The 25,318-nt window shown below is 33.1% G+C and overlaps 1 protein-coding gene across 2 annotated transcripts; it reads left to right on the plus strand.

Annotated features, from left to right (window-relative positions):
- Positions 1–3,624: 3,624 nt before the first annotated feature.
- On the plus strand, positions 3,625–18,474 carry LOC130892242 (perlucin-like). Of its 2 annotated transcripts, XM_057797502.1 has the most exons (5): positions 3,625–3,789; positions 6,151–6,213; positions 9,339–9,424; positions 11,250–11,358; positions 18,108–18,474. In XM_057797502.1, exons 1-5 carry the CDS (start codon positions 3,702–3,704, stop codon positions 18,407–18,409), a joined length of 648 nt encoding a protein of 215 aa, XP_057653485.1. In that variant the 5' UTR covers positions 3,625–3,701; the 3' UTR covers positions 18,410–18,474. The 2 variants fall into 2 exon arrangements, with proteins under 2 accessions (XP_057653485.1, XP_057653486.1); XM_057797503.1 differs by lacking the exon at positions 6,151–6,213.
- Positions 18,475–25,318: the final 6,844 nt, after the last annotated feature.

Here is a 25,318-nt window from a genome sequence, read left to right on the forward strand (position 1 = left end):
GTGTTTGCCACCTAATTACTATTTTAGCTTGGGGAAGAGGTGATAGTATATACGGGTGATGGGGTATGAAAGTCCACCTAAACTTTTCCAAAGGGTCTTGTGGGGCCATGAAGGAATACTACTTCCTCTGTCGGTCGTTCTCTCTGGCTCTACTGAATTACTCGTCTTGGTGTTTTTAATTTGGTAATTGCAGATGGTGTCAGTTGTTAAATTTTGACAGAAGACAGTTGTCTCTTCAATGAATCTGTAATGAAAAATTTATAGTCATTTATTGATTATCCATAAAGTCACATTAATTATCTCTCCTAGCTACAAATGAAAAATCGTGACTGACTTGATAATTGCAAAGGGTGTTTATCTTATTGTATGCAATATTTCATATCAATTGCCATACTTTGCCAAAGACAGTTAGTTATAAATGTCAAATTAGTTACGTCTTTACTGAAACGGTGGTAAAAATTTATAAAATCTCTTATTGTTTATCCCTTGTAACTACAAAATATTAATGTGTTTCTAACTTGACAATTGCAGATGGTTTTTTCGTATTTCTTGCAATTTTTCGTATCAACTTTAAAATTTTCACGTTTGACAGTCACCTTTTCTTTGAATCAATTGTGAAAAATTCATAGTCACTGATTGATTATTCCTCGAAGCGACATATTAAAAATCGTGATGTGCTTCTAATTTGACAGTTGTAGAGGGTGTTCATCATATTTTATACATTATTTCGTATCAATAAATGTCAAGTTTTGACTGAATCAATGGTACAAAAATTCATAAAAAAATCAATTTATTATTATCCCTCGTATCTACATATAAAAATTGTGTTCTAACAAATATATATGGAAATAAAATGAATGGTTATCTAAAATATATCCACAGGAAGGACACGAATTTTTCGATATTTTCTAGATAGTTTATATCTTGCGGATGTTTCAGTTTAATGGAAAATACAATTATTCACAACCAACTTAAGTCTCCTATTTAATACGAAACTTTCAGGTTACACTAATAGTTTGTTTTCCTCTAGTTTGAAATTTATGTTATAAAAAATGTTCTATTATCAAACTATGATATTTGTCAACATCATAATCTAGAAAATTGAAAATCATCCTAAGCGTTACTAAAAAATAGAACTTCTGCTGCTATGAGATCAGATCAAGGGGCTGTTTTACATTTATATTTTCTTTGATTTCTTTAATTTCTTTAGGAGACATAAGCATTATCTCTGCTTCTTGTTACGTTATTCCTTGTTCCCCAATTGAATTATGATTAGAAAATATTTTCGCATGAATCGGGAATCTAATGTTTCTATCTAATCTAGTCTTTATTCAGATCTATAACCCGGATTAACGTAATAAATTTGACCTTTCTTAATTGAGTCTTGGTAGGTAAAACTTTTTTTGCGTAATCCTGAAGCATTTTTACATTTTCAGATGTACAACATGTTGGAGTTGAGTCTTCACGTGGGCTCCCTCTCCTAAAGCCCTTTCCATTCTTTTCTATCCAGTGTCTTTTGTTCTATTTCCTTTCATCTTATTCCTCGATTTTCTCCTGCCATTAGTGTTAATTTCTTCTGTCCTGCTACTCCTTGCTGTTCCTTTCCGTTTTAAGTTCATGCTTCATATATATTCCGTATTAATCGTTCTTCACCCCTTTTCATAACATGACCAAACTTTATAGTACCTCTCCTTTTTTATATTTAATTGATTTAAATTAAAATTTTCTCTTATAGTGTATTCCTTATTTTTTCGTATTTTGATTTATCTCTATTTTTATTAGAAATCTCATTTCTGTGCGTCCATGTCTCTGATACTTATGACAATATGCTTTTGACTTGCTTTATATTTTATTCCCCTACTTTTAACTTATTTTTAATCAAAATTTGGGAGGAAGAGATATTCAGATCTCGGTTTAAATTTGTTGTTTTGTAGTAAACTTACACACTTCACAACTTTAATTTCTTCAAAAGGAGCGAAATGAATATATGTTGATAAAAGTTCAAAAAATTAGAAAAACAACTTTAATAGCAAACCAAACTTGAAATTAGGTAGAAATTTAATTCAAATAAGGGTTAAAGGATTCATGAAAGATATCTTTTTTTATTATTTATTATTAAAATAAAACTTTTTTTAATCACTCTACACTTATTGAAATTTTAATAAGAGTTATTTTCTAATTTTTAGTTTGGTATGATATTGAAGTGTGTTTTTTGAAAATTTCAAACTATTATATAGTAATTTTTATTCCAAGTCAGCTACAGTGGGTAAATTGCGAGCTTCCTACCTTCCTTTTATAAGACTTCTTCGTATATATAAAAAATCGCTGATCCTAGAGAACCTGGTCCGATCATGACACGAATTAATGAAATTCATGTTTGGTTATCAGTTCTTAATAAGTTTGAAATTTCAAATAAATCAGACGTTTGTAAATATTTGAAAATCGACTTTAAAAATCACCAATTCTGGTGATTCTGATCCGTCTGCCGTCGGTCCATAGTGTTTCCATAGTCCAGTGTTTGAAATCCGACTTTTTGAAGTGCTAAAAAATTAACTTGAAAGATTCAAAGATTCCGTTACAAAAAATCGCCAATTCTAGTGATTCTAGTCAGGACTATGTCACGAATTTATGAAATTATTGTATTGTCGTTAGTCTTTAATAAGTGTGCGAAATTTCAAATAAATCCAACGTTTTGAAAAGCTTAAAAATTTACTACAAAGATTACGTTATGAAAAATCGCTAACCTAGTGAACCTGATTTGCATAATGACAAAAATTCATAAAATTATTGTATTGCCATTGGTGCGAGGTAAGTGAGAAATTTCAAATTAATCCGTCATTTTGGAGTGCTTAAAAATTGACTACAAAGATTTCGCTACAAAAAATCGCTAATCTTCGTGGTTCTAGTCACGACTATGGTATGAAGTTATGAAATTTTTGTAGTGTCCATGATAAGTATGAGCAATTTCAAATAAATGCGATGTTTTGAAATGCTCAAAACTTGACTACAAAGATTCGGTAACGAAAAATCGCCAATTCTGGTGGTTCAGATCATTACTATGGCATGAATTTATTAAATTATTGTATTTTCATTGATCCGGGAGAAGTGTGAGAAATTTCAAATGAATCCGACGTTTTGGATTTCTAAAAAGTTGACTCTGATCACAACTATTGCATTAAATTATGAAATTATTGTATTGCTATCGGTCCATGATAATTATGAGAAATTTCAAATAAATCCGATGCTTTCAAATGTTCAAAAATAAACTTCAAAAATTCTGTTACAACAAATTGAAAATCCTGGTGATTTTGGTCAGGACAATGAAATTATTGTGTTGTATTCAGTGCGAAATTTCTTTTAAATCTAACGTTTCGGAATTTTATATTTTGAACGGATCAAGAATCGACTTGTATATCAAAAATGTCTTTTAATTATATCTTATTTATATTTTACATTTGTAGAAATTTTTTGTTACTTTTGTAAAATATAAGAAACGGGACGCTACTCCTAGTAAAATAAAAAATTCATTTTTTTTTCTTCGTGTATACGTTCAACATAATCACATTGTCGTTTCCGCTAAAAATGGTATTTTTTGTTTGTTTCGGAATGATATACATACTTATATATATATATCACTTGTTTTTTATCTAGTAATATTATTCAATCAAACGCGAATTAAATATCAAGTTAAAACAAAAAAAATGTATAGAACTTCTGTTATATCTTGTATTCTTTTCGTTTCAATATGTAGCGGCACTGGCAATCCATTACCGGAATATGTGTCTCTGTGTAAGTAATGTATTTTTTCTACTTTTGAATTTCTTAAATACGTATTACTATCACTATTTTTTCTACTGTTCAAAAGAAAAATCTGTGTTGATGCAATACTAGTATCTTGATAATTATTGAATGCGAGTTGCATACACTGTTTTTTCTATGACCAATCGTAATAATGAGAAACAATCACTCATATCCAAAATTTATTAAACTTTTTATGGAATTATCAGTTATGAATATTAAAGAATTATTTCTGTAAACAATGCACGTTACAAAATAAATAAATTATTTTTTTATATTAGTCTTATATTTTAAAAATTATAATCGATGAATTGATTGATGGTGAATTTTTCCACCCCTTACTTTTACTTTAATTAATTTTTGGAGAGGTAGGTTGTTTACCAATTCTATAGGGGTTATTCGAGGCTATATAAATAGATAACAAGTGATAAAATCATATATAAGATAGAAAACGTGACTTTGCATATATTCTTTCTAAAGAAAATTTATATCAAATTAGAATTCAAAATGTTAGTTTGCAATTTATTTCTGATAAACGGATTATGTGACATTTTTTAAAATTTTGCATATACGTTTATCTACTTCAGAATCATTCTTCCACAAAATTAAAGTTTCCAACCACTACAACAAATTATTACGAGGGCTGATAATTTTACTGGTCTTTTGAATCATTCATAAAACAAAACAAATATTGAGAGCACATCTCATCTTATCAAAATGGATTGTAATGAGCAACGCGCTTTGATTGAATACTTGAATTTTGAAGAGTTGATCCCACATCCAATTCACTAAGATTTGGTGGGAACATTGAGGGAATTTGCATTATCATATGACTGATAAAAAGTTGGTGCGTCAGTTTTAATGTGACAGACAGACGTCTGTATGTAATGAATGGTTTATGTTGTTATTGAATAATTTTTTTTGTGAAGGAAAACTATCAGACGAAAAGGAATCTCTAACCATGAAAGAGGGTTATAAATAAAGAAAACACAAGCTTAAATTCGTTAAAATAATAATTTATTTGAAATTAATGTATCAATATTTAGTTTTCCCTCCCTTATAATAACACTTATCGCTTTTTTATGGATGGAATAAGTGTATTTACTCGATCTCGTTCTAGACCAAGAGCCAGTGACCAATTTTAGGTGGTAATTTCAAAAGTCACTTTTCACAGTTAAACCTTAATACCTACACATGCTGAAAAGCCACTTCTGGCAGCCTTAAGTGGCCGGGGTGAAATACCCTTAATTTTTGAAGACTTATTTCTGTTAAAGTATAAGTCATAAAATTCTAGGAAATTACTTTCGACGGTATTGTTACTTCATAAAATTTTTGTAAGAACATTTAAATCCCTCCTAATTGTTAACATAAATAATAAAAAAATATTTATAAAAAAATCCAATTTTGTCATTTCATCAGTCTCGAAATTTTAACAGAGTAAATAAAATAGATTAATAAGTCTTAATATCTAAAGCCAAGAAGAAATTCCATCACCAACAGTCTGCAAGAGCGAAAAATATATCCGTGCGAGTGCGAGCAACGCATATGAAAACCTGTAAGTTAGAGTGAGAGCGCTTATTGGGCATCTGTAGACTTTATTGGACGTACATTTAGAATGATATATAATGAAATAGATTTTTCTTTATCTTGTTGATATTTCACTTTTGAAAGATATTTCTGTACCTTTGAGGCAGATATTCTTCAGGTCATTTACAAGGCTACTGTGAGAAAATATTAAAATTGGTAATATTCTAGGTATTCTTTTGGGAGTTACAATTCGTAGAAGGTCTATTGCTTTTACCTGTACCTGTGACGTATTTCTATGTTCTCTTCTTTCCATTTGAGAATTGATTTTATTTTTGACCAATACTTTGAACCATCTATAATAGTAGGAGCAGTTCAAGAACGACAAATTGAATTTACAAAAGAATCAAGAAATAACAAATTTCAAGAAGCCATAGTAATTTTTTTTATCCAACTCTGGGCAACAGATGAAATGGCTCCGTTTATTGGTAATAAAATCATTTATCTTAACTTCAATGAATGTCATCGTTATGAATGTATCGATGATAAAGTCATATCGACAGTTTTTCTACAATTATCTTGCCCAAATCACGAGGAGTCGCTGATACGAAAATTGTTCATCATGTATATCAAGAGATATACATATAAATGTATTTTGATAAATTCACTACCGCACATCATTCCCACCAATTGATACAATTGTTAGTACCATTTCCATTTTTGACTATTGCCAAATATCGTAGGCCATGGCCAAATATTAACTTAATTAGTGCTAACGTAATCTACGATCATTCATTGTTGTTTTTTCTTGTGCTTTCTTCTTTCTAGACTTCAAACCAAACCAAGTGAGTGAAAATGAGGACAGTCGCGGTTACGGCCAGGCAATAGCAAGTAAGTGATAAATTATGTGTGTCCACAAAGTATTTCATAAATATATTGTTAACTAAATTAACAGTAAAACGCTATCCATGAATTATATCGTACAAATTTCATGATCTTGTGATTCCCCGAACCGTCACATTTATGATATTCCTCCCCTCTACTGTGATTTCATAGCATATATCAAAATAATCAAATTGAAACAATGGCTGTATCTTCAGTTCTGTGAGCCAATTGGTAGCTAATCTCGCTTGGGAACCCTCTTCCTTTATCCGGGCTTATTTTTGACTGACGTTTGACGGGTAGTTGCACAGGTATGCTTTCACCTGATATTTGGTCTCAAATTGCTTGCACAAACCACCTATTTTGTAGACGTATGGATGTAGACAGATGGATCAAGCTAGCATAAGTAGATAACAAGCTGATGAATTCAAGACAAAACTGGGTAATATAATGTTCTGCCAATATTTTATGAAGGTTGTCATATTAGTAGTTCAATTTAGTCAGAACAAAAATAACATTGTCGTGATCCTTCTAAATATATATAATCAGTGATCGCTTGCTTTCAAGTGCTTCTCGAGATCTAAACATGTGATGCTGTTTCATTATTTTTTCAGATATATAAGCTTAACTTGATCCAAGAGATTGCAGTACTAGGTTGCATCGATGGTCTTAAGTCCGTTTAAAAAGTTTCTGTAAGACAATCGAGCTTTGCTTTCACGGGTTTTCTACGCCTTTTTTCACTCCATACTTGCTCACTCTGATACAGGAATCTCGTCTTGCACCCAAACCCAAGTCCAATTAGTTTCTGAGTTCTTCGAAATTTGAAGCACCTCAAAGCATTGCTATCATTCCATAAGATCACAAAACCTGCTATGTGTTCATTACTTATACAATGGTGCCCAATAAACATTTTTTGTTATATAACAGTTGCCGTAAATATTATATCACCTCATTAAATAACTTAAATGTATATATGATAGTAACCGTAATATTTCTGCTACTCGTATAAACCCCTTAAAGAGCTTAAATGGGGAGTATATAAAGGTTACGGAAAACTTAGGTTAGTAACGCTATATAAACTTAGGTGTTTTAACCAAAAGTAACGGAAACATTTTGGCAACCACTATATAACTACTTAAAAATCCACGGTTGGAGCCTTTTAGTGGTCAAATGTAGCGTGTGATACTAGGAAGGGGGGTTTTTCAATTCGCAGCACTTGCTTTCACATAGGAGGAACTTTATAATTATTATGCAGATATTTCAAACATAGAAGAAAGGTCGCTGGTTTGGCTGGTTTACCGATACTACCATGGCAGATATATTTCCGAGCTGTCCAACATAATCCCACCTAGATCAGTTCGCTTGCAGATGCTAAAAACGTCAATTTGAACTTCTTTGGAGAAGTGCTAGCCTGTGGAATCAACTTCCTCATCTTTTTCGAACACTACAACCTCAAGTTGTTCAAGAAGTTCAAGATCTATATCTACTGACAACTTCACACGGCGGGGATAACACGAACTACTTGAGTGTAATAGAGTTTACCCTCTAGTGCTTGCTTTTTACATGAAGAAATAGCCTTTCCATCTCTCTCTTTCATAATAGGTTCATCGCCCGTCCCATCCTCCATATCTTTCCTCATCCTGGTTCTAAATTCTCACTCCATTTCTCTCGTGGTTGACGAGGTCTACTTCATGTTCCAATTGAAGATTCATTCCTCGTTATTTTCCCTATTCTTTTGTCTTTCATTCGACTTATATGCTCAGATCTTATTTAGATTCAATGGGGAGTGAAATTAGAATATACTTTTTCACATTAAGTATTGTAACGAAATGTTTAGCTTGGTTAGTTCATTATTATCTCTTTAAATGTAATTTTTGTCATGATTGTGATAAATAACGTTCGAGAAGAGTTGACTTACCATAAAAGGGAGATGATAGATGCAAGAGAAAGTTGAAGAGCTGGATACAAAATGTATTGTACTGTGTTGCTACTTTAAATCGACTTATAGATGGTTTGAACAGTAACAATGGTCTCCGAAGTATTAATGACAAGTCACGAATACCTTTCTTGAAAGAGCAGAAAGTATTAAAAGAGAAGTAACCAACAATCTGATTGATGTGCCTGGTGAAGGTACGGCTGTATTTCATTTATCGTTTCAAAAGACATTGATTCGAACTATGAAGATCCTGTTTGGAATGAGCTGTAATTTCAGTAAATGCGGCTGGAGTCGATCACGAGTCTCCGTAAAGATCATGTTCTGTAGTGTAGATGAGCTTACCGTATCACTAAGGCCGACCGCTCGTTATGCGTCTATTTTGAAACAAAGTCTGCAAACCATTTGATCTTGCAACGGTTCGGCAAACTCGGCAATGTATAACAGCGGGGAGCCGCACACGAGGTGACTAGAATGAAACTAGTTTGCAATGGGACGTACCAACATGACCATGATTCCGCGGTCGCAGTTGCGTTGCAGGTTTTGTTTCATTTGATTATCATTTAGCATCAATATGTGTGATCAAGAACTGAACCTAAAATTTGTGAGGGATATCGATATCTGTCTGAGACAGTTCTTGTGCTGCTACGAACAGTCTAGAGTTAAAATTTTGACTTAGGTATGGATGGATCCAATATTCTCTCTGTACCCTGAGTTGTCTGCGGTATTGATAATAATCAATGACGTCTGCCTCATCTAAATACCTTGAAAAATTATGTTTCACTATTGTACCAACTGATTTAATACTGATTACGAGTCGTATCCGTGTGCTCAAAAGTTTTATTTTGATGACAAAACTGTTGCAAGATCAACTGGTTTGCACAATTTGTTTCAAAACAGTTGCACCGAGGGCGGTGGGCCTAACTGTTGGCCCGCAGGTCTACTATGTGACTTTGTGTTTGTTTGCAACCCTTGTAATGATACAGGTGTACCTAATAATCAGTTCACGAGTCTTCTGGTCGAGTATCTGTGAAAGGCTTATTCGGAAGTGACTTGAATTATCTGTAAGTTGATCTGTAGTTAAAAAGAAAAAATCGAAGAAGTTGTCTATATGCTAGAGCGAAAATTTCCCTCACCTTTATATTATTTTTTTATACGATTGAAATGTAAAAAAGAATTATTATTGATATTCATTTTTTAGACACTGATTTAATGGCAGGCAAACTACCATCAATGACTTTGGCCAGGTTTAAAGATAGTGTTTATTACTTTGCAGGCATCTTCAAGGTATGTAGTTCTATTAAAAATATTTCATATTATTTTGACAATCCAATAACTAGAAACCTCATTTGACCGGTTGGTTTAATCGGCAATATTTCGTAATGCCTTTTAGTATTGCTTGATTAACACCGAAGGCTTTTCGAGGAAATCGAAGCTGTTGCTTTTTATGCGAGTGGAACAGCCGAGTGAGAAATGAACATTATGTAAGAACAATACGTCCGCCAAGAACTGCTTACATTTCTGGGCAAAAAAATGTGGAAAATGAGTTTAGTTAACCCCGAAAAGATAATATTTCCATCTTTGCACATCAAATTAGGGCTATTAAAAAATTTTGTAAATGCCATGGTCAAACATGGAACTGATTTCAAATTCTTAAAACAGAAATTTCCTTCTTTGATTGTCGGACCCCAGGGGAAACAAATTATCCGCCATTCATTACCACCTTAAATGAAAAAGAAAGAAGCTTGGTTGGCGTTTGTCAAAAAAAATGCTCAATGCATATTATAAATTGATTGTATTTGTCCTTGAAAATACACTTCTCACATTCTTTCCTAAAGATATCGCAATAATTGAAATGCTTGCCAAGGAAAATTAAAACCAGTAATGCTTGCAGTCTACTGTTGGTCTTTAATTAGAGAAGCTCCGGACTCCGAATATAGGAGATATGTGAAACAGTCTTAGTGTGCGTTCACATTGGTAACGCTCAAGCGGTGAGCGTCGAGCGATGCCGCTCCAGTGGTATTAAAAAATCTTTCTGGCTAAAGACTTTAAATGAATGTGATCGCATTACAAAAGACCACCGCTCAACGTCGCGCGATGCAACGCATTGCGCCGTTCGATCTTCGATCTTGTTCGTTTTTTTAAGTGGCATCGCCTTTGTGGTGCGCTCATGTTTATATTTTTTATAATCTATACGTTCAAGTTTTAATAAAATGACCTCGCAAAATGAGATTATTGATCGTGACTTATTAATATCGGAAACTCAAACCAGGCCAGCCTGAAATTAAATAAGAAGAACGGGTCAGCTTCGTCGCCAATGAGTACAAACAGTTCTTTAATATCCGTACCAGGCAATTCTTTAGCTGATGGTTCATTAAATTCCTTAGCTCAATTAAATTAAACAACATTGAGGAAGATAATGTTCCTCCATCAATATGTATTCCTCTAGCCCCAACCTCAATTGTTATAAAGTCGATGCTTAATTTTTCCTAGAATGTAATCAAACGTTTAAAAGGTGATAAAGGGGATGGAATTCGCCATAAGCAAGTCTATTTCTATTAAGTTCATGAACATCTTGTATTTTTTTGCTTTTCTTTAAAATTAGCCTTCGCAGTCGTGTACTTTCTATAAGTAATAATCGTTTGGATACCAAATTCATTATGTTCTTTTGGTTCGAAAGCTAGAAAATAACTAAAACGGTGATTAACCAATTTGAACAGGACAACGTGCGCGATGACATCGCAAAAGCGGCATCGCTCGACGCTCACCGCTTAAGCGTCGCCATGTGAACGCACACTTAGAAAACATGTTTTTTTAGTGCTGATAATAAAACTGGAGTTTCATAAATACTTTTTCAAAACAATGAATTTACTTCGCACAAAAATGTGACGAGAATCACCTTTCTCATTTTTTCTATAAGAATTACGAATCACATAGTCTCGTCCAAGAGGAAAGCATTAATAAATTTCTATTGTATAGTGTAATTAGTGGTTTTTCCTCATTTCACTGCACTTCACTTTTCTATAACGTAATCCACTTACGATTTTAAGTGGATCTGTGATCAAAAACACTGGAAACGATAATTTAAAAAAATATCATTTTTCCATTTTAGGGGAATCATTACCAGGCAACGCAGTTGTGCAAATATCATAATATGGATTTAGTTAGTATAGAAACAAAAGAAGAAAATGATTTTCTGTACGAATATATGACTTCATTTTGTAAGTATGTGCATCATTAAATTTATATTTTCGCTGAGCAACAGAAATAATCAGTCTGAATTATTAAATAAAATAATATCTTTACTCCGCCTGGTGTGTTTCGGTGTGGTGGATTGAGTAGCCCACTGGACACAACTGCCGGTCCCAAGCCCGGGTAAAGGAGGAGGGTCAAGTCGATAGGCCAGCCCCCTATCACTTGGAAAAAACTTCTTTTGGCTAAAAATCCGAAAACTAGGCCTCGGAATATGGATGATCAAAATGGAAAACGACAATGGCAACGAAAACGGACTATGATTTGTGGAACATGGAATATACAGGGAATTAGAACGAAGGTAGATGACATTTTACAAGAAATTAAAAAACATAAACTAGACTTTATTGCTCTCTCTGAAACAAAGAAAAAAGGACAAGGTACACAAACACTCGGGGAATATATCCACATATACAGCGGCGTTAACAAAGAAGAACATGCAAAAAGGGGTATATCGCTCCTTATACATGAGAAGTATAAGAAGAACGTCTCCAGCTGGGAAGCAATAAGCGATAGAACAATAAAAGTTAATGTCAATTTAAAAGGCTGCAAAATAACAATAATTGCTACTTATGGACCTAATGAAGACGCACGGGTAGATGAAAAAGAAAAGTATTATGAAACGCTAAATGAGCTAATATCTCAGACAGGTAACGATCGAGAAATCATAATACTGGGAGACCTAAATGCTAGAACTGGCAAAGAAACGAAGCATGAGATAATAGGGCCCTACGGTGAAAATACCAGGAATGATAATGGCTCCAGGTTGATAGATGTCTGTCAACATAACTTACTAAGAATAATGAATGGGTATTTTAAACATAAGGAAATACACACATATACATGGACGCAAATAACTAGAAATCTAAGATCAATAATCGACTATCTTATAATGAAACAAAAAACGAAGATAAAAGTGCACAATGTCAGAGTATATCGATCCGCAGAATGTGGAAGTGACCATCATCTGATAAAAGCTAAGTTAATAATGCCAATAATCAAAGACAACAAACAAAAGAATCAACTGCAAAACAGTAAAGATTTAACAGATATAGATATACCAAACTATAATATAGAAAGCCTTATGAACGAGAGCACAAAATTATTATACCAACAAAGACTGGACCAAAACCTCCCACAGGAGTACGAACAAGAACCAACAGACAATCTTACCAAAGTAGTAATTGACAGCATACACAAAGCAGCCAAAGAAGCCTTAGGATATAAAGAAATGAGAAAGAGAACACGAAATTATTGGTGGACTGAACAACTGCAAAATTTAAAAGAACAAAAACAACGATTGTATCATACCTGGCTAAGCACTAAAAAAGCAGAACATAGGGAACAATATAGTGAAGCTGTATCAAAATTTAAAACCGCTGCGATAGAGGCCAAAAACCTCAGCTGGGAAAATAAATGCAAGGAATTGGATACCTATTTAGGAGGACGCCAATCCAGGGAATCGTGGAGATTTATAGATAATGTTAGATCTGGCAGAAAAGAAAATATCCCAATAGGCACCATATCACCAAATAAATGGCAAGACTATTACCGCTCATTACTCAGAGAACAGAGATCTGAATATAGTAACATGCCGGCTGAAGACATACGGATTACAGGTGAACCAATAAAAATCAACGTAGAAGAAACAAAGAAAGCTATAACACTACTTAAAAATGGGCGCGCTCCTGGTCCAGAGGGAATACCTGCAGAATTAATAAAAGCAGGAACAAATAGGCTGTTTAATATCCTAACAGAAATTATCAATAGACATCTAAATGGAGAACCAATACCGCAAACGTGGAAAGAAGGATGGATCACGTCCATATACAAGAAAGGAAATAAGGAAGACTGCAATAATTATAGGGGCATTACAGTGACTAGTACGCTCAGTAGGTTATACGGAAAAATAATAAAGGAGATCATTTGTGAAGAATATCACCCATACGAATCCGAGGAACAAAACGGCTTCAGAGCAGGTCGATCGACGATAGATAGTATTTTCTGTCTATCACAAATAATCGAAAAGAGAACCGTAAGATCACAAGAAGTGCACCTACTATTGGTAGACTTGAAGAAAGCGTATGACACAGTACCTGTCTCAAAATTATGGGAGGTTCTGGAAAGAACGAGCATAAATACCACTCTAATAAAGGCTATAAAAGAACTATACAGAGACACAACAGCAAAAATAAAAATAGGTAACAAGGTGACAGACGGCTTCAAAACAACCAAAGGCTTGCGACAAGGGTGTTGTTTATCCCCAACTCTGTTCAACATATACATAGATGAAGCCCTAAGAGTTTGGAAGAAAAAATGTAAAGGAATGGGACTAACTATTGGGGAGAGCACCTTGTATACACTGCACTATGCCGATGACCAGGTAGTGGTAGCACAGGAAAAAGAAGATCTGGAGTACATGTCTAGAAAACTTATAGAAGAATACCAAAAATGGGGTCTACAGGTTAGCACGGAGAAGACACAATATATATGTATAGGATCAGAAGATTCACCTGGGGATTTAGATCTAGAGGGAAAAATAATTAAAAACTGTAAGGAATGCATATACCTAGGTGTAAAACTAACAACAACAGGACGAAACGAGGAAACAATTAGGGACAGAATAACCAAAGGAAGAAAAGTAATAAGAGCCCTGAACTCAGTGCTGTGGCAAAAGAATATTAGACCAGAAAGAAAAAAGAGAATATACAACGCCATTTTACAACCAATAATTACATATAGCTCCGAGGTTTGGCAACTTACAGAAAAGCAAAAAAATAACTTAAATGCAGTGGAAATGGATTTCTGGAGGAGAGCAGCAAGAATATCTAGAACGGAACATATAAGAAACGAGGAAATAAGAAGACAATTGAAAGTAGAAAGAACTTTAGTAGAAGATATAGAAAAGAAACAGTTGATTTGGTACGGACACGTTAAGAGAATGGAAAGAGAACGACTACCAAGAATAATATTAGAATGGACCCCCACAGAAAAAAGAAAGAGGGGAAGACCACCTAGAACATGGCTACAAGGAATCACTAGAGCAATGTCCGAAAGGAACCTAGCAGTCGACGACTGGCAAGATAGACAGGCCTGGAGATTAGGAACCCAAAGGCGTATAACGCTATAAAAGGGGATATATATATATATATATATATATATATAATATCTTTACTCTTCTTTCTTTGTTATTATATAATTGAACACTTATTCATCAAACATCTCTACTATTTATTTATCGTTAAACCTTTCGCAAACAAATCAAACATTATCAGATAGAGATGAGGTGTCTCGATCTTGTCAATTTGTAGCTTCTCAAAATTCGCTTTAGTAATTCCAGGTTTAAGCACTGGAGTTGATATCCAAGGAGCAAATTGGCAGTAACTTTTCTTTGTAAAAATAACACCAAAATTTTCAGATGTTAATCGAATCATCGTTGTCGAAGATATCTGTAGCTTTTTGGTATTAATTATATTTTCAGCCAGATTCATCCAATTTAGAATTTTTTATTATCCACTACCATGAAGGGGTTTCTTCAGCATTTGAAATAAGCTCAATAAGATCTTATGAAATCAGTGGCTTTGCACATTTTTCCGATTTTTCAATTATCGCGAAATCATGATAGCAGGAAATTCATGACCAATTTCTGAAAAGAAACCTTTTGCAATTCAAATGATGAACATAGCAAGTACTGATTGGTTCTTGTTTTGCCTACCACAGTTATCTTACCACAAAATTGATTTCTTTTTTTGCCAACAGTTTCATTTCAGAGGAACATGATTCCCTCTCTTTCGTCCTCCAAATGAATTTCCATATTGACAAACGCTAGCTGACGACTGTAGATAATTTGTGTATGGGTTAATGTTGGAAGGTACACCGATTGCTGGAGGTCAATCTGAATTAGGGCATTTAGAGTTTGCTCCATCATAAGTCATTAGTTTATTGGCCATCTCAACTTGCTTGTGATGAAAGTTTAACTTTTGCTTATCGAAGTCCTTAACTTCTTTAATTAGAGTAGTATCTATTTCGATTTTAAAAGTCACACGTCAGGCATCTGTCTATGGCTTGGAAGAAAGATTGAACTCTGTCAAAAATATTTCATTAAATCACTCGACATCTGAATTAGGGCATCTAGAGTCTGCTCCATCATTAGTCATTAGTTTTCTGGCCACCTCAACTTACTTGTGATGAAAGTCCAACTTTGGCTTAGCGAGGTCTTTAACTTCTTTAGTTGGAGCAGTATCTATTTCGATTTTAGAAGAGCCACACGTCGGACATGCGTCTACTAACGGAGGCTTGGAAGAAAGATTAAACTCGGTCAAAAATATTTCATTAAACCACTCGACATCTGAATTAGGGCATCTAGAGTCTGCTCCATCATTAGTCATTAGTTTACAGGTCACCTCAACTTGCTTGTGATGAAAGTCCAATTTTGGCTTAGCGCAGTATCTATTTCGATTTTAAAAGAGTCTAAAAATCCTTTAAATAGTTTTATCACACCAAGTTGTGTTGGGAGATATTTTCTATTAGGCGCGTCATTTCGACTATAATTGTTTTTTTTTTCGTTCTATTAACGCTCTGCCTTATTTAACCACAACTAAACGTCATTAATTAATTTTTTTTTCGGAAAGCATCTGCACGCGGCATTGTCTAATACCAAAAGTATCGCAAAACGTCTTTTTACACACGTGAAATTAAAAGGAACTTCCAACTTCTTTTAGAATAGAATTCTTGTGAAAACATTAATTATTGTTTTGACTAAGAATACAATTCAAATAACGAATAGAATTTTTACCTGAACTTCCGACATGCCTCTAAGATATTTAAATGTAATTTGTTGCCTGCTTTCGGTTGCATCGTCATAATTGCCATGTCTCCTGTTTATTAAATAAAGCCGTATAAGATTTTTTAGGCTAATCTGCCGTTCGTTACAATCTCCTAGATTCCAGAAGTCGTGAAATCTTGTTTGAAATGTTTACGTTTTTTAACAAAGGTTAAAAAATTTTTGTCACACACACCGCACTTGGCTTACATTTTACACTCACTTTTTATAATTCACATACGATAAGACGTTGTTTTTGTTTTTTTTTTCTGTCTTTTTTTGACAACTTTTTCTCGCGACGTATAGTGCAGTGGCAAACTGCATGAAAATTGGTATGTTGGGCAATGATGCCAAAAAAAAATTTTAGAGATCGAGAACCCTTCGAAATTTGCCGTAGGACGGGCAGGGGATCGATTTTTGATGTTCCACCCACCGTGAGAAAGTGGGGTGAGCAATTTTGACGTTCTTGGGGTCGATTTCACATATTTTGACCCTCCTGAACATGAATATGTCATTACTTTCAAGATCCGACCTCAAGAAATGCCCCATATTTCAAATTGAAAATTTCCCCATTTTTCGATTTTTGTGAAAAATATGTCAAAATTGCGGTTTTTCTTCAATAGACCGAATACTTTTTTCAGGATCGAATCTTCAATACAATATTCGAGTAGTAGAGGTCAAATATGACATATATATGAGCTCGATATGTCGAGATGGGGGGAAACAGGAGGTACCGCAAGTTGCCTAGTTTCGAGGATTTTCCATGTTTTTTAAACGTTTTTTGAATATTTTCTTCTCTGTACAAAATGTGAGGAATATTCGATGAATCTTCAGTATTGGAAACGATTTCAAAATTTTCATCGTAATAACCTGTTCTTAAAACAATAATTCATTGTGGAGGTGTAGTATTATACTGAAGCAAAATCCTTTTGACCACTTTGCAGTAACGCCGGGAAAACAAATTTTGGAATAAAATTTGAATTTTTTCTAGTATAAAAGAGCTCAACTTCTTTCTTTCGAATTTTTATCTATTTTTTCTTATACTTTTTTTTAATTGGAGGCGAGATACGAACATTTATTCGAATTTATTTTCCCCCTTTCAGAAAATTGACCCCTGCGTCCATCCCCAAGTTTAAAAGCTTCACACTTACAAGCTTGAGACATTGCATTAGAATGAAATAAATTCCCTGAATATATATAAAATATATGTAGGTGATATTTTTCGTGTAAATACCAAAGAAACAAGGCTTATCATGAGGTTTAGGAGTTGCCCCCCCCCATCATTGTCACCCCGTCAATGCGGTAAGAGAAATTGCGAAGGTGAACATATCAAGTTTCCATGGCATGGTTGCGACATCTCAACTACAGCACAAACTGAAAGGTCTGGGTCAAATAGATTTGGGCACGAATACTCCAGAGTTAACCATCTGAAATGAGAATATGTATTCAAATATCAAATTATATAAGTTTAATCAAAATACATAGAAGTAAAAACGGGTCATGTGGTCAGTGTTGCCCATTCCGTTTTGCCTTTTCGGTAGGCATGTAAACAATAAATTACTTTGAGGTTAATATTAAGGAAAGCCTTGCTTATTTATCCTTAAAATTAAGTAAATTAAGCAATATATCAAACAATAACACAAAAACCCTAACATAATAAACTTGAATGCAGATCAAAATTTGGTGTTTTCACATCAAAATACACAAAAATTAACTTTATAGAAACGTGTTCCGTTATATAGCTACTCCAAGGATACTAACTAACTCTGAGCGACAGGCGAGCGTCAAGTCAATTATAGATGGCGTTAACAGTTATTAGTCCGGTCCGTTATATCTTCCGTTCTCCTATCTATCTCTCTCCACGTTATACATAACTAATAAAATTTATAATTCCAGACGGAAATACCGACTACATATTTTGGACTTCTGGATCTATCGATAATCTTTCTGACTGGATATGGATGGGTACAGGCAAACCGATTATTTTCGCTAATTGGTTCCCCAAACAACCAGATAATGCTGGCAATAACGAAAAATATTTGGAAGTTAATTACAGTCTAAACAATAAAGGACTAATGTGGAACGATCGTATCAGCACTTTTCAGAATTACGCAATTTGCGAACTTACTGTTCCAAAAAGTGTATCGGAAGTTTTAGCGAATATTGGTAATTTCACTTTGAATGTTCCTGTTTTATAAAATTCATTTAGTTCTATATCTATATTTTATCAATTCGATGAGATTTAATAGACGTTTTGACTTTATTTGTTTTGTTATTTTGAAAATTTTTTGTTCCAGTAGAAATCAAATGAAATTAATCAATTTGAAATCATCTGATTGAAGATAAGCAATCAGTACAACATTATATGGGCTTTTTTCACTTTATCAAGTTGCCATGGATACATATTGATTTAATTCGATTTTGATGCTTCAAATATGTCAATGTCATGATTTGGTTGTAATACTGACAGTATTGTTAATAAAATATACAAAAAAAAACGTTTACAGTAAAAACTTTGTACGGAAAGCATTTATGAAGATTTGTAATAATAGAAAGTATCAATTAGATGAAAATCGGAAGATTAGGCGTTGAATTTAAAGGGCTGTGAACAGAAGAAAAGATAGTACAGAGTTTAATGAAACTATGGTCAAAACCATGTCTATACTAATAAGTAATCTAGCGCGAGCTGACAACGATTCTAGTATGACAACCTGCAATCAGATCCCTATAAAAGGAAAGAAAGTAACGACAGCATTAAGTTGCGTAGAAATAACGAAAATGATGAAGTTAAAATATCCCTAAAAGGCTGCAATGAAAATTCTATCACATAGCAGCGGTAGAATTAGCTTGGTGAGGTGGTAAAGCTGCTACTTCATAACCTCAATTCTCTGGTAAGAGACTTCCCTCAGGAAGTGGTATTCGGCCTCCATTAAAGTATTTAAATAACTGGTACTCAGATGTGGTGAACAATTAATATTAAATTATAGTCAAATCTTGAATTGTACTACGAATTTCAGTAAGATCATCTTTGAATATGTAATTATTTGTGAGGGAAGAAAAACTACGATTTGCTTTTTCACTGATGCCGATTTCATAAGAAAGTTCGTGAGTTTTCAAATGGTTTCTAACATTATTTACATATAAGCTTTAATGTCAATACTTATTGATAAATCAAATTAAAAATTATAAGAGAGAAGCACAAATTATGAAGAACCCGGTAAATTGAAAACATCATTTTTAAAAGTAGAATTTCTTAAAAGAAACTGCGATAACTTCCAAAATCGATAAATGTTTCTACGACAAAAAGAATAAAAAACGAAAATACCTTGACAGACATGCCAACAATTTGTCGGAAACAGAAAATAAAACGAAAGAACTAAAATACTTTCAAACAAAAAAATGACTTAGAACCTGTAAAAATATGGTTGCTCTACATAACAATAAAGCTAATTTTGTACTGGTCTCCAGCGAATATTGATAAATTAATACGGGGAAGTTTATTATACTAAAAAATGAATTTATTCAAACGAAAACCTTTAATAATAATTTAACACGCCACCCAAACAATACGTTCACCTGGGCACCAAAGTATAACCTTAATTCTCTAACAGGAGAAGTGGTAATCGGCCTCAGTTAAAGTATCTACTGACTGGTACTCAGATGGAGTGAACAATTAATATTAAATTGGGAGCCACCAGCTTTTTAACGAACGATGCTAGAAAAAATTAAAAAATTGAATAGAACTCACACTTACAACAACATATTTCAAATATGAAAATGAAAAATACAAACAAATTGTTGGTTGTGCTACGGGGGCTTCCATTTCAAGTGTTATAGCACAATTAGTAATGGAAGATCTTGAAGAAACTGTTCTAAGCAAAATTGATATAAATATTCCATTCTTTCTCCGATATGTAGATGATTGCATTACAGTCGTCCCAAGAATCAAATTGAAAACAAAGTAAAAAATTCAATTCGCAATCGAGGTCGAGCAAAATAATAGAATCAATTTTCTTGATGTCACATTATATAAAATTAACAATAACATAAGAACAGAATGGTATGCGAAACTAACTTGGTACATACTCAAGATATTTAAATTTCAATTCGTGTCATCCTATATCATCCAAAAAAGATCAGTGATAATAAGTTTGGCTGACAGATCTATTCAACTATCAGATCTTGAATTTAGAGGCTTAACTATTCAAAACGCAAAATCTGCATTGAAGGGAAATAATTATCCGGAAAAAATGATAAACAACATATTCAAGAGAAGGATAAACAGATACAACTATCAATTAAAAAACAAAACATAAACGAAACATTTTTCCTTACCGTATGTACAAGGACATTCCCAACAACTATAAAATTATTTTAATAAATATGATATTAATATATGTCATAAAGGACATAATACGTTATCCAAATATTTCACTAAACTAAAATCTAAAACACCAAAAAATAAAAGAAGTAATATAATATATCAAGTGCCTTGTACTAATTGTGACGCTGTCTACATAGGGCAGACATCTCAGTATTTAGAAAATAGACTAAGAGGTCACCAATACGATAAAAAAATAGAACTGCATTAACGAACCATGAAATATCAAAAAAAAAATATGAATTCAATTATAAAGATTCAAAAATTCTTGAATCGGAATCTAATACACGAAAAAGGGAATTTTTAGAAATGGTTCACATCCATAAAAACGAAAAAGCTATTAATAAAAAAAGACCTAAATAATTTAAATAAAATTTATAGCTCTGTTTTGTAAATTATAATAAAATTACAAATAATTTAATTGATTATGTACTACTACATATTTGAGATGAATTTTTCTTATTAGAACAAATTTTTATTATGATTGTATTATTTTGATGTTCATGATGTAGGTGCTCTATTGATTTATATAAATACGCAAATTGTCAGTCTCAATATCTTAGTTTGATAAAGACTGAAGTTAAGTCGAAACGTCAATTTTTTGTCAATTTTTCAAAAATAATTGAAAAAAACTAATTTTGAAACAGAAGAGACCTAAAATCATGAACATTTAGAAGCATATATATTATATAAATTCCTACCACCCGGTGGTCATCCATGTATTTCCTGCGCTGTCCAAAAATGTAATGAACACAATCTAAAAATTGTTTATGTAGGAGTTTCTAGTTTGGTGAGAAGATTGGATGGATGAGTACAAATTAAAAAATCCTTGATGTGAGCTATAGTAGACACATTGTTAGTGTACATCGGCATAAAAAATGCATTTTCTTTTGTGCTATAACTTGAGATCAATGTATAGACTTATTATTTCAATATTTCAATGATATAAACGACATAAAGTTGTTCAAAACAATCAATTTGGCTATGGCTGAGTACTGGCTCTGAAATACATATCAAATTCTATACTCAGCCACCTGGCCGTCTACTGGGAACTACATAAATGTTACGATTTAGGTCCATGTTCGTAAAGATCACTTTCTGGATTATAATTTTACTCTTAACATTGTGTCTGAGTTTGTATAACCAATAATCAGCTGCCTTCTATGCTAATTGGCTAATCAGTGAATTTATAGAATTCAGTAGTCAACCACTGTAAGTTCAGTATTATTAGGTATGTAGACACTTTTCAAACCTTCCTCAGAATTACACTTAAGAAAAGACTAATATACCAGTACCCAGGAAATGCTTTGGAAAAAATCCAAACGTGAAGAACAAATGACCTAGAAAAATATGTCCAGCTACAGTGCCAACTTCAAACGAAGAAATAAAACTAATTAAGTACATTAATGAGTTAGACAAATGTGGATTCCCCCACAAAAAATGATCTTTTGAATACGTCCTGGAGAAAAATGGCGTGGATCGTTTTTGAGGTGACATTCAGAGTTTTCTTTAAAAGAGAGAGAGAGAGAAGAGAAGGGTCTATCATGAAGTATAAAACAGAAGAAAACTAACGAAAATGGTTCCGTAAACTTGAGGGATATTTAAAATAACAGAATTTTTTTAATAATGCAACCTTAAAAGTGTATTTAAAGGAACCAAAATTGAGTGGGAAAAGACGGAGTTGGTAGACTAAACCAGTGTTTTAAGAAACATTTTGCCTTTTATTAAAAGATATACTGTCGAATTCCATCATCAATGGTTTAAGGAAGTATCTATCCATTGTATTGGTTTAATCATAATGCTGTTGTATACAAAAACAGAACATGAAAAAAATCCGCAGAATAAACTTGAAGAAAAAATTAGCTGAACACTGGAACACTCGTAGCTGTACTTAGATTTTTAAAGGCTACTAGAAATTTCTCCAGTTGTAATTTTGAACATTTTTATTTTTAAACTCTACATGTCAAATACAAAGAACGATGGGAGTAGCCAAAAACTTAGATTTTTTAATATTTAACCTACTAAAATGGTCAGTCTTTGAGTTTTGCTTGTGTTTTTTGTAAAATGCTCGTTTGCAGACGTTGGAGTTGAATTGGTTGGTATCTTTTTTTGTGGTGTATCGGCTTAATCCTTGGATGAGCTCACAACCTGTTGTACAGCGTATTCCGAGGTTTTATTGAAATTCAGGAATAGAGTGGGTGGTAATTAATTTTTTCTTTTTTCGAAAACTCGAATGTTAGAATAAATAAATCAGAAGTGATTACTCTGCCACAATACAAAAGAATATTAAAAAGCCGAATGGCACGTTACAGCTTGCTTGACTGACTTTTTCTATCGAATCAGACAACAATGGTTCTGTAACAAATCGAGTGAATATCACTCTGTATTCAGCAAAACTTGTTAAGGTGTTTCGAGAATGGACTGAAAGCAAATTTTTAATAGAAAACAACGTTTGTCATGTCAGATTATTTAAAAAATTGATTTCAAAAATGGGCTCAAATATAAAAATCAACTTATTATTCCAAAGAATTAATCGTCACTGGAAATCCGATCATTATATTGATAATATCCCTTTGGAAGAAATACGATTCATAATTAAAAAAAATCGTCTGCCGAAGCGATTGGCTTGAATACAAAGGAAAAAAATCACTCAAACAGATCGACCGCGGATAGTAGCTTAGTTTATAAAAAGGTCACAACAATACAAAAATTATTTTGCTCATAAAAAGTTCCCAGTTCTACAGATATTTTCTTGAAAAATTCAACCCTTAATAAAAAAAATACTACTGCTGACCCATTAATAAGACCAATTGACCTCTTATGATCAATTTCTGATATTTCAGATGGTATAATATAATTGGTAAATCGAAATTCTGCACATGATATGCTAAGATAAGCATAAACACACCCAATATTACAATTTTACTGGCACAACTCGTTTTACTGCAGCGAAAAAAGTGAAATTTTATTATAACAAGATATTTTTCACTAGCGATTGGTTATTAATGTCTAGTGTAAACAGACACCAGTTGCGTAATGGTAACGTTTCTAGTTCAATGACGTGTTTTCAACTTTCTCTCTAATTAACACTTTATAAGATGACTAGAAGAGTTTGAATTTTTTATTTACAATCTGAAACACAAATAAAATAGGAGGACCAGACTAAATAGTGAATGAATTAATAAAATATGGGGGAGATAACCTAAAGATATAAAATATTCAAGATCATAGAAAAAGTATGGGAAACAGAAGCAATGCCAGGAGATTGATCTACTAGATTGATTATACCAATAATAATGAGAGGAAGTCCCAAGTGTTAGTTTGCTCAATACCGAATACAGAATACTAACAACATTAATAAATGAAAGATTGAAAAAGGCAGTGGAACCATAAATAGGGGAATATCAAAGAGGTTTCAGACAAGGAAAGTCAACAGTAGATGCCATACATGCTATAAAAAAAGTGATCGAAAAAAGCTATATGAGCACAACAATAATATGCAAACGTTTTTTAGCGACAAGCATTTGACAGTCTGAAAAGAGGACAATTATAAAGGACATGGAAAAACTACAAGTACTCCAAAAGTGACTCTGCTAAATTCTAGGGCAAGGGTAATAACAAAAAACGGACCATATAAGGAATTTGCTGGAGCAATAGACTCTTAGCGGTATTGTTTAACATTGCAGTTGAAGGCATAATAAGGCAATATAATATCGATGGAAACATCTTCATAACGCTGTGTTTGCTCCATTGTGAGCAAACGTGGCACACGTCTTACACACAGCTCTTTCATGTCTTAATTTTCAGTTAATATGCGATGTACTGCACTTTTCTAAATGCTTATTATATCTGTTAGTTCGCGCACTCTCACGATATTTGGTCGACCAATGCAATGCTGGTCTTCGCAGATCGTTCGACCCCGTTTAAACACTGCTACTCATTATTTTATTATTGATAACGAAGCAGCAGTCTCTCCCAGAATAAAATCTAGTTCAGGTTCTATATTGGTTGAGCTAAGGCTTTCAAATAAAAGTATTGTATCATATAACGATGACCAATTTTTTACATATTTACAAATTCACTGAAAATGTTCACTATTGATGGCAAATACTTAACAACATGACGTCTTCAAACTTGAAACATATGCTGTACGCATGGTGTACTTTCTAATTCAGTAGATTTTTTAAAGCAACTACCGCCATCCCTTGGTCAGGCCAGGTACTTCTGGTACCATACTCGTATACACCGTATTACAAGACAAGTACCAATAACAACTTTAGTCTCAACACCGATAGATAGGTGGATAATAGAAGAGTCATTCTCATCGATGTAGGCATAACGAACACTCACAACGTTTTTACCTAGTAAACGCAAATTATTTTTCACTTTTCTAGTAGTATCCCAGAGACGAACTCACAGCGTTAAGTAAGGGAAAAAATTAAACTCAGCAGTAAGGATTCTAAATTTCAGTTTATGACTCAATATTTGTTTGATAATTTATTGCAATATTTCTTATCCACAATACCGCACATTTGGACGAATCTATGCATTCTTCCTAATTTCTATCATCATTGTCCATCGTGTCAGTTTCTTTTTAATTAAAAATTTCCTCCTAAGATATCTTATTATGGAACATGGAAAATGTCCTTTTTTTAAAAAAATGTACCACAACTATTTTGATGAACCAAAATTAACGAATCATCTTTTTTATCATAATTTAAATTTA

The sequence above is a fragment of the Diorhabda carinulata genome, chromosome 4 (assembly GCF_026250575.1).
Source record: "Diorhabda carinulata isolate Delta chromosome 4, icDioCari1.1, whole genome shotgun sequence".
Taxonomy (NCBI): Eukaryota; Metazoa; Arthropoda; class Insecta; order Coleoptera; family Chrysomelidae; genus Diorhabda; species Diorhabda carinulata.

Bases quoted from the DNA above. Each gene is read 5' to 3' on its own strand.
- LOC130892242 (XM_057797502.1), top strand. From the start codon at position 3,702: ATGTATAGAACTTCTGTTATATCTTGTATTCTTTTCGTTTCAATATGT. The intron at 3,790-6,150 runs GTAAGTAATGTA...TCTTCTTTCTAG, and splicing joins ACCGGAATATGTGTCTCTGT to ACTTCAAACCAAACCAAGTG. The intron at 9,425-11,249 runs GTATGTAGTTCT...TTTCCATTTTAG, and splicing joins ACTTTGCAGGCATCTTCAAG to GGGAATCATTACCAGGCAAC.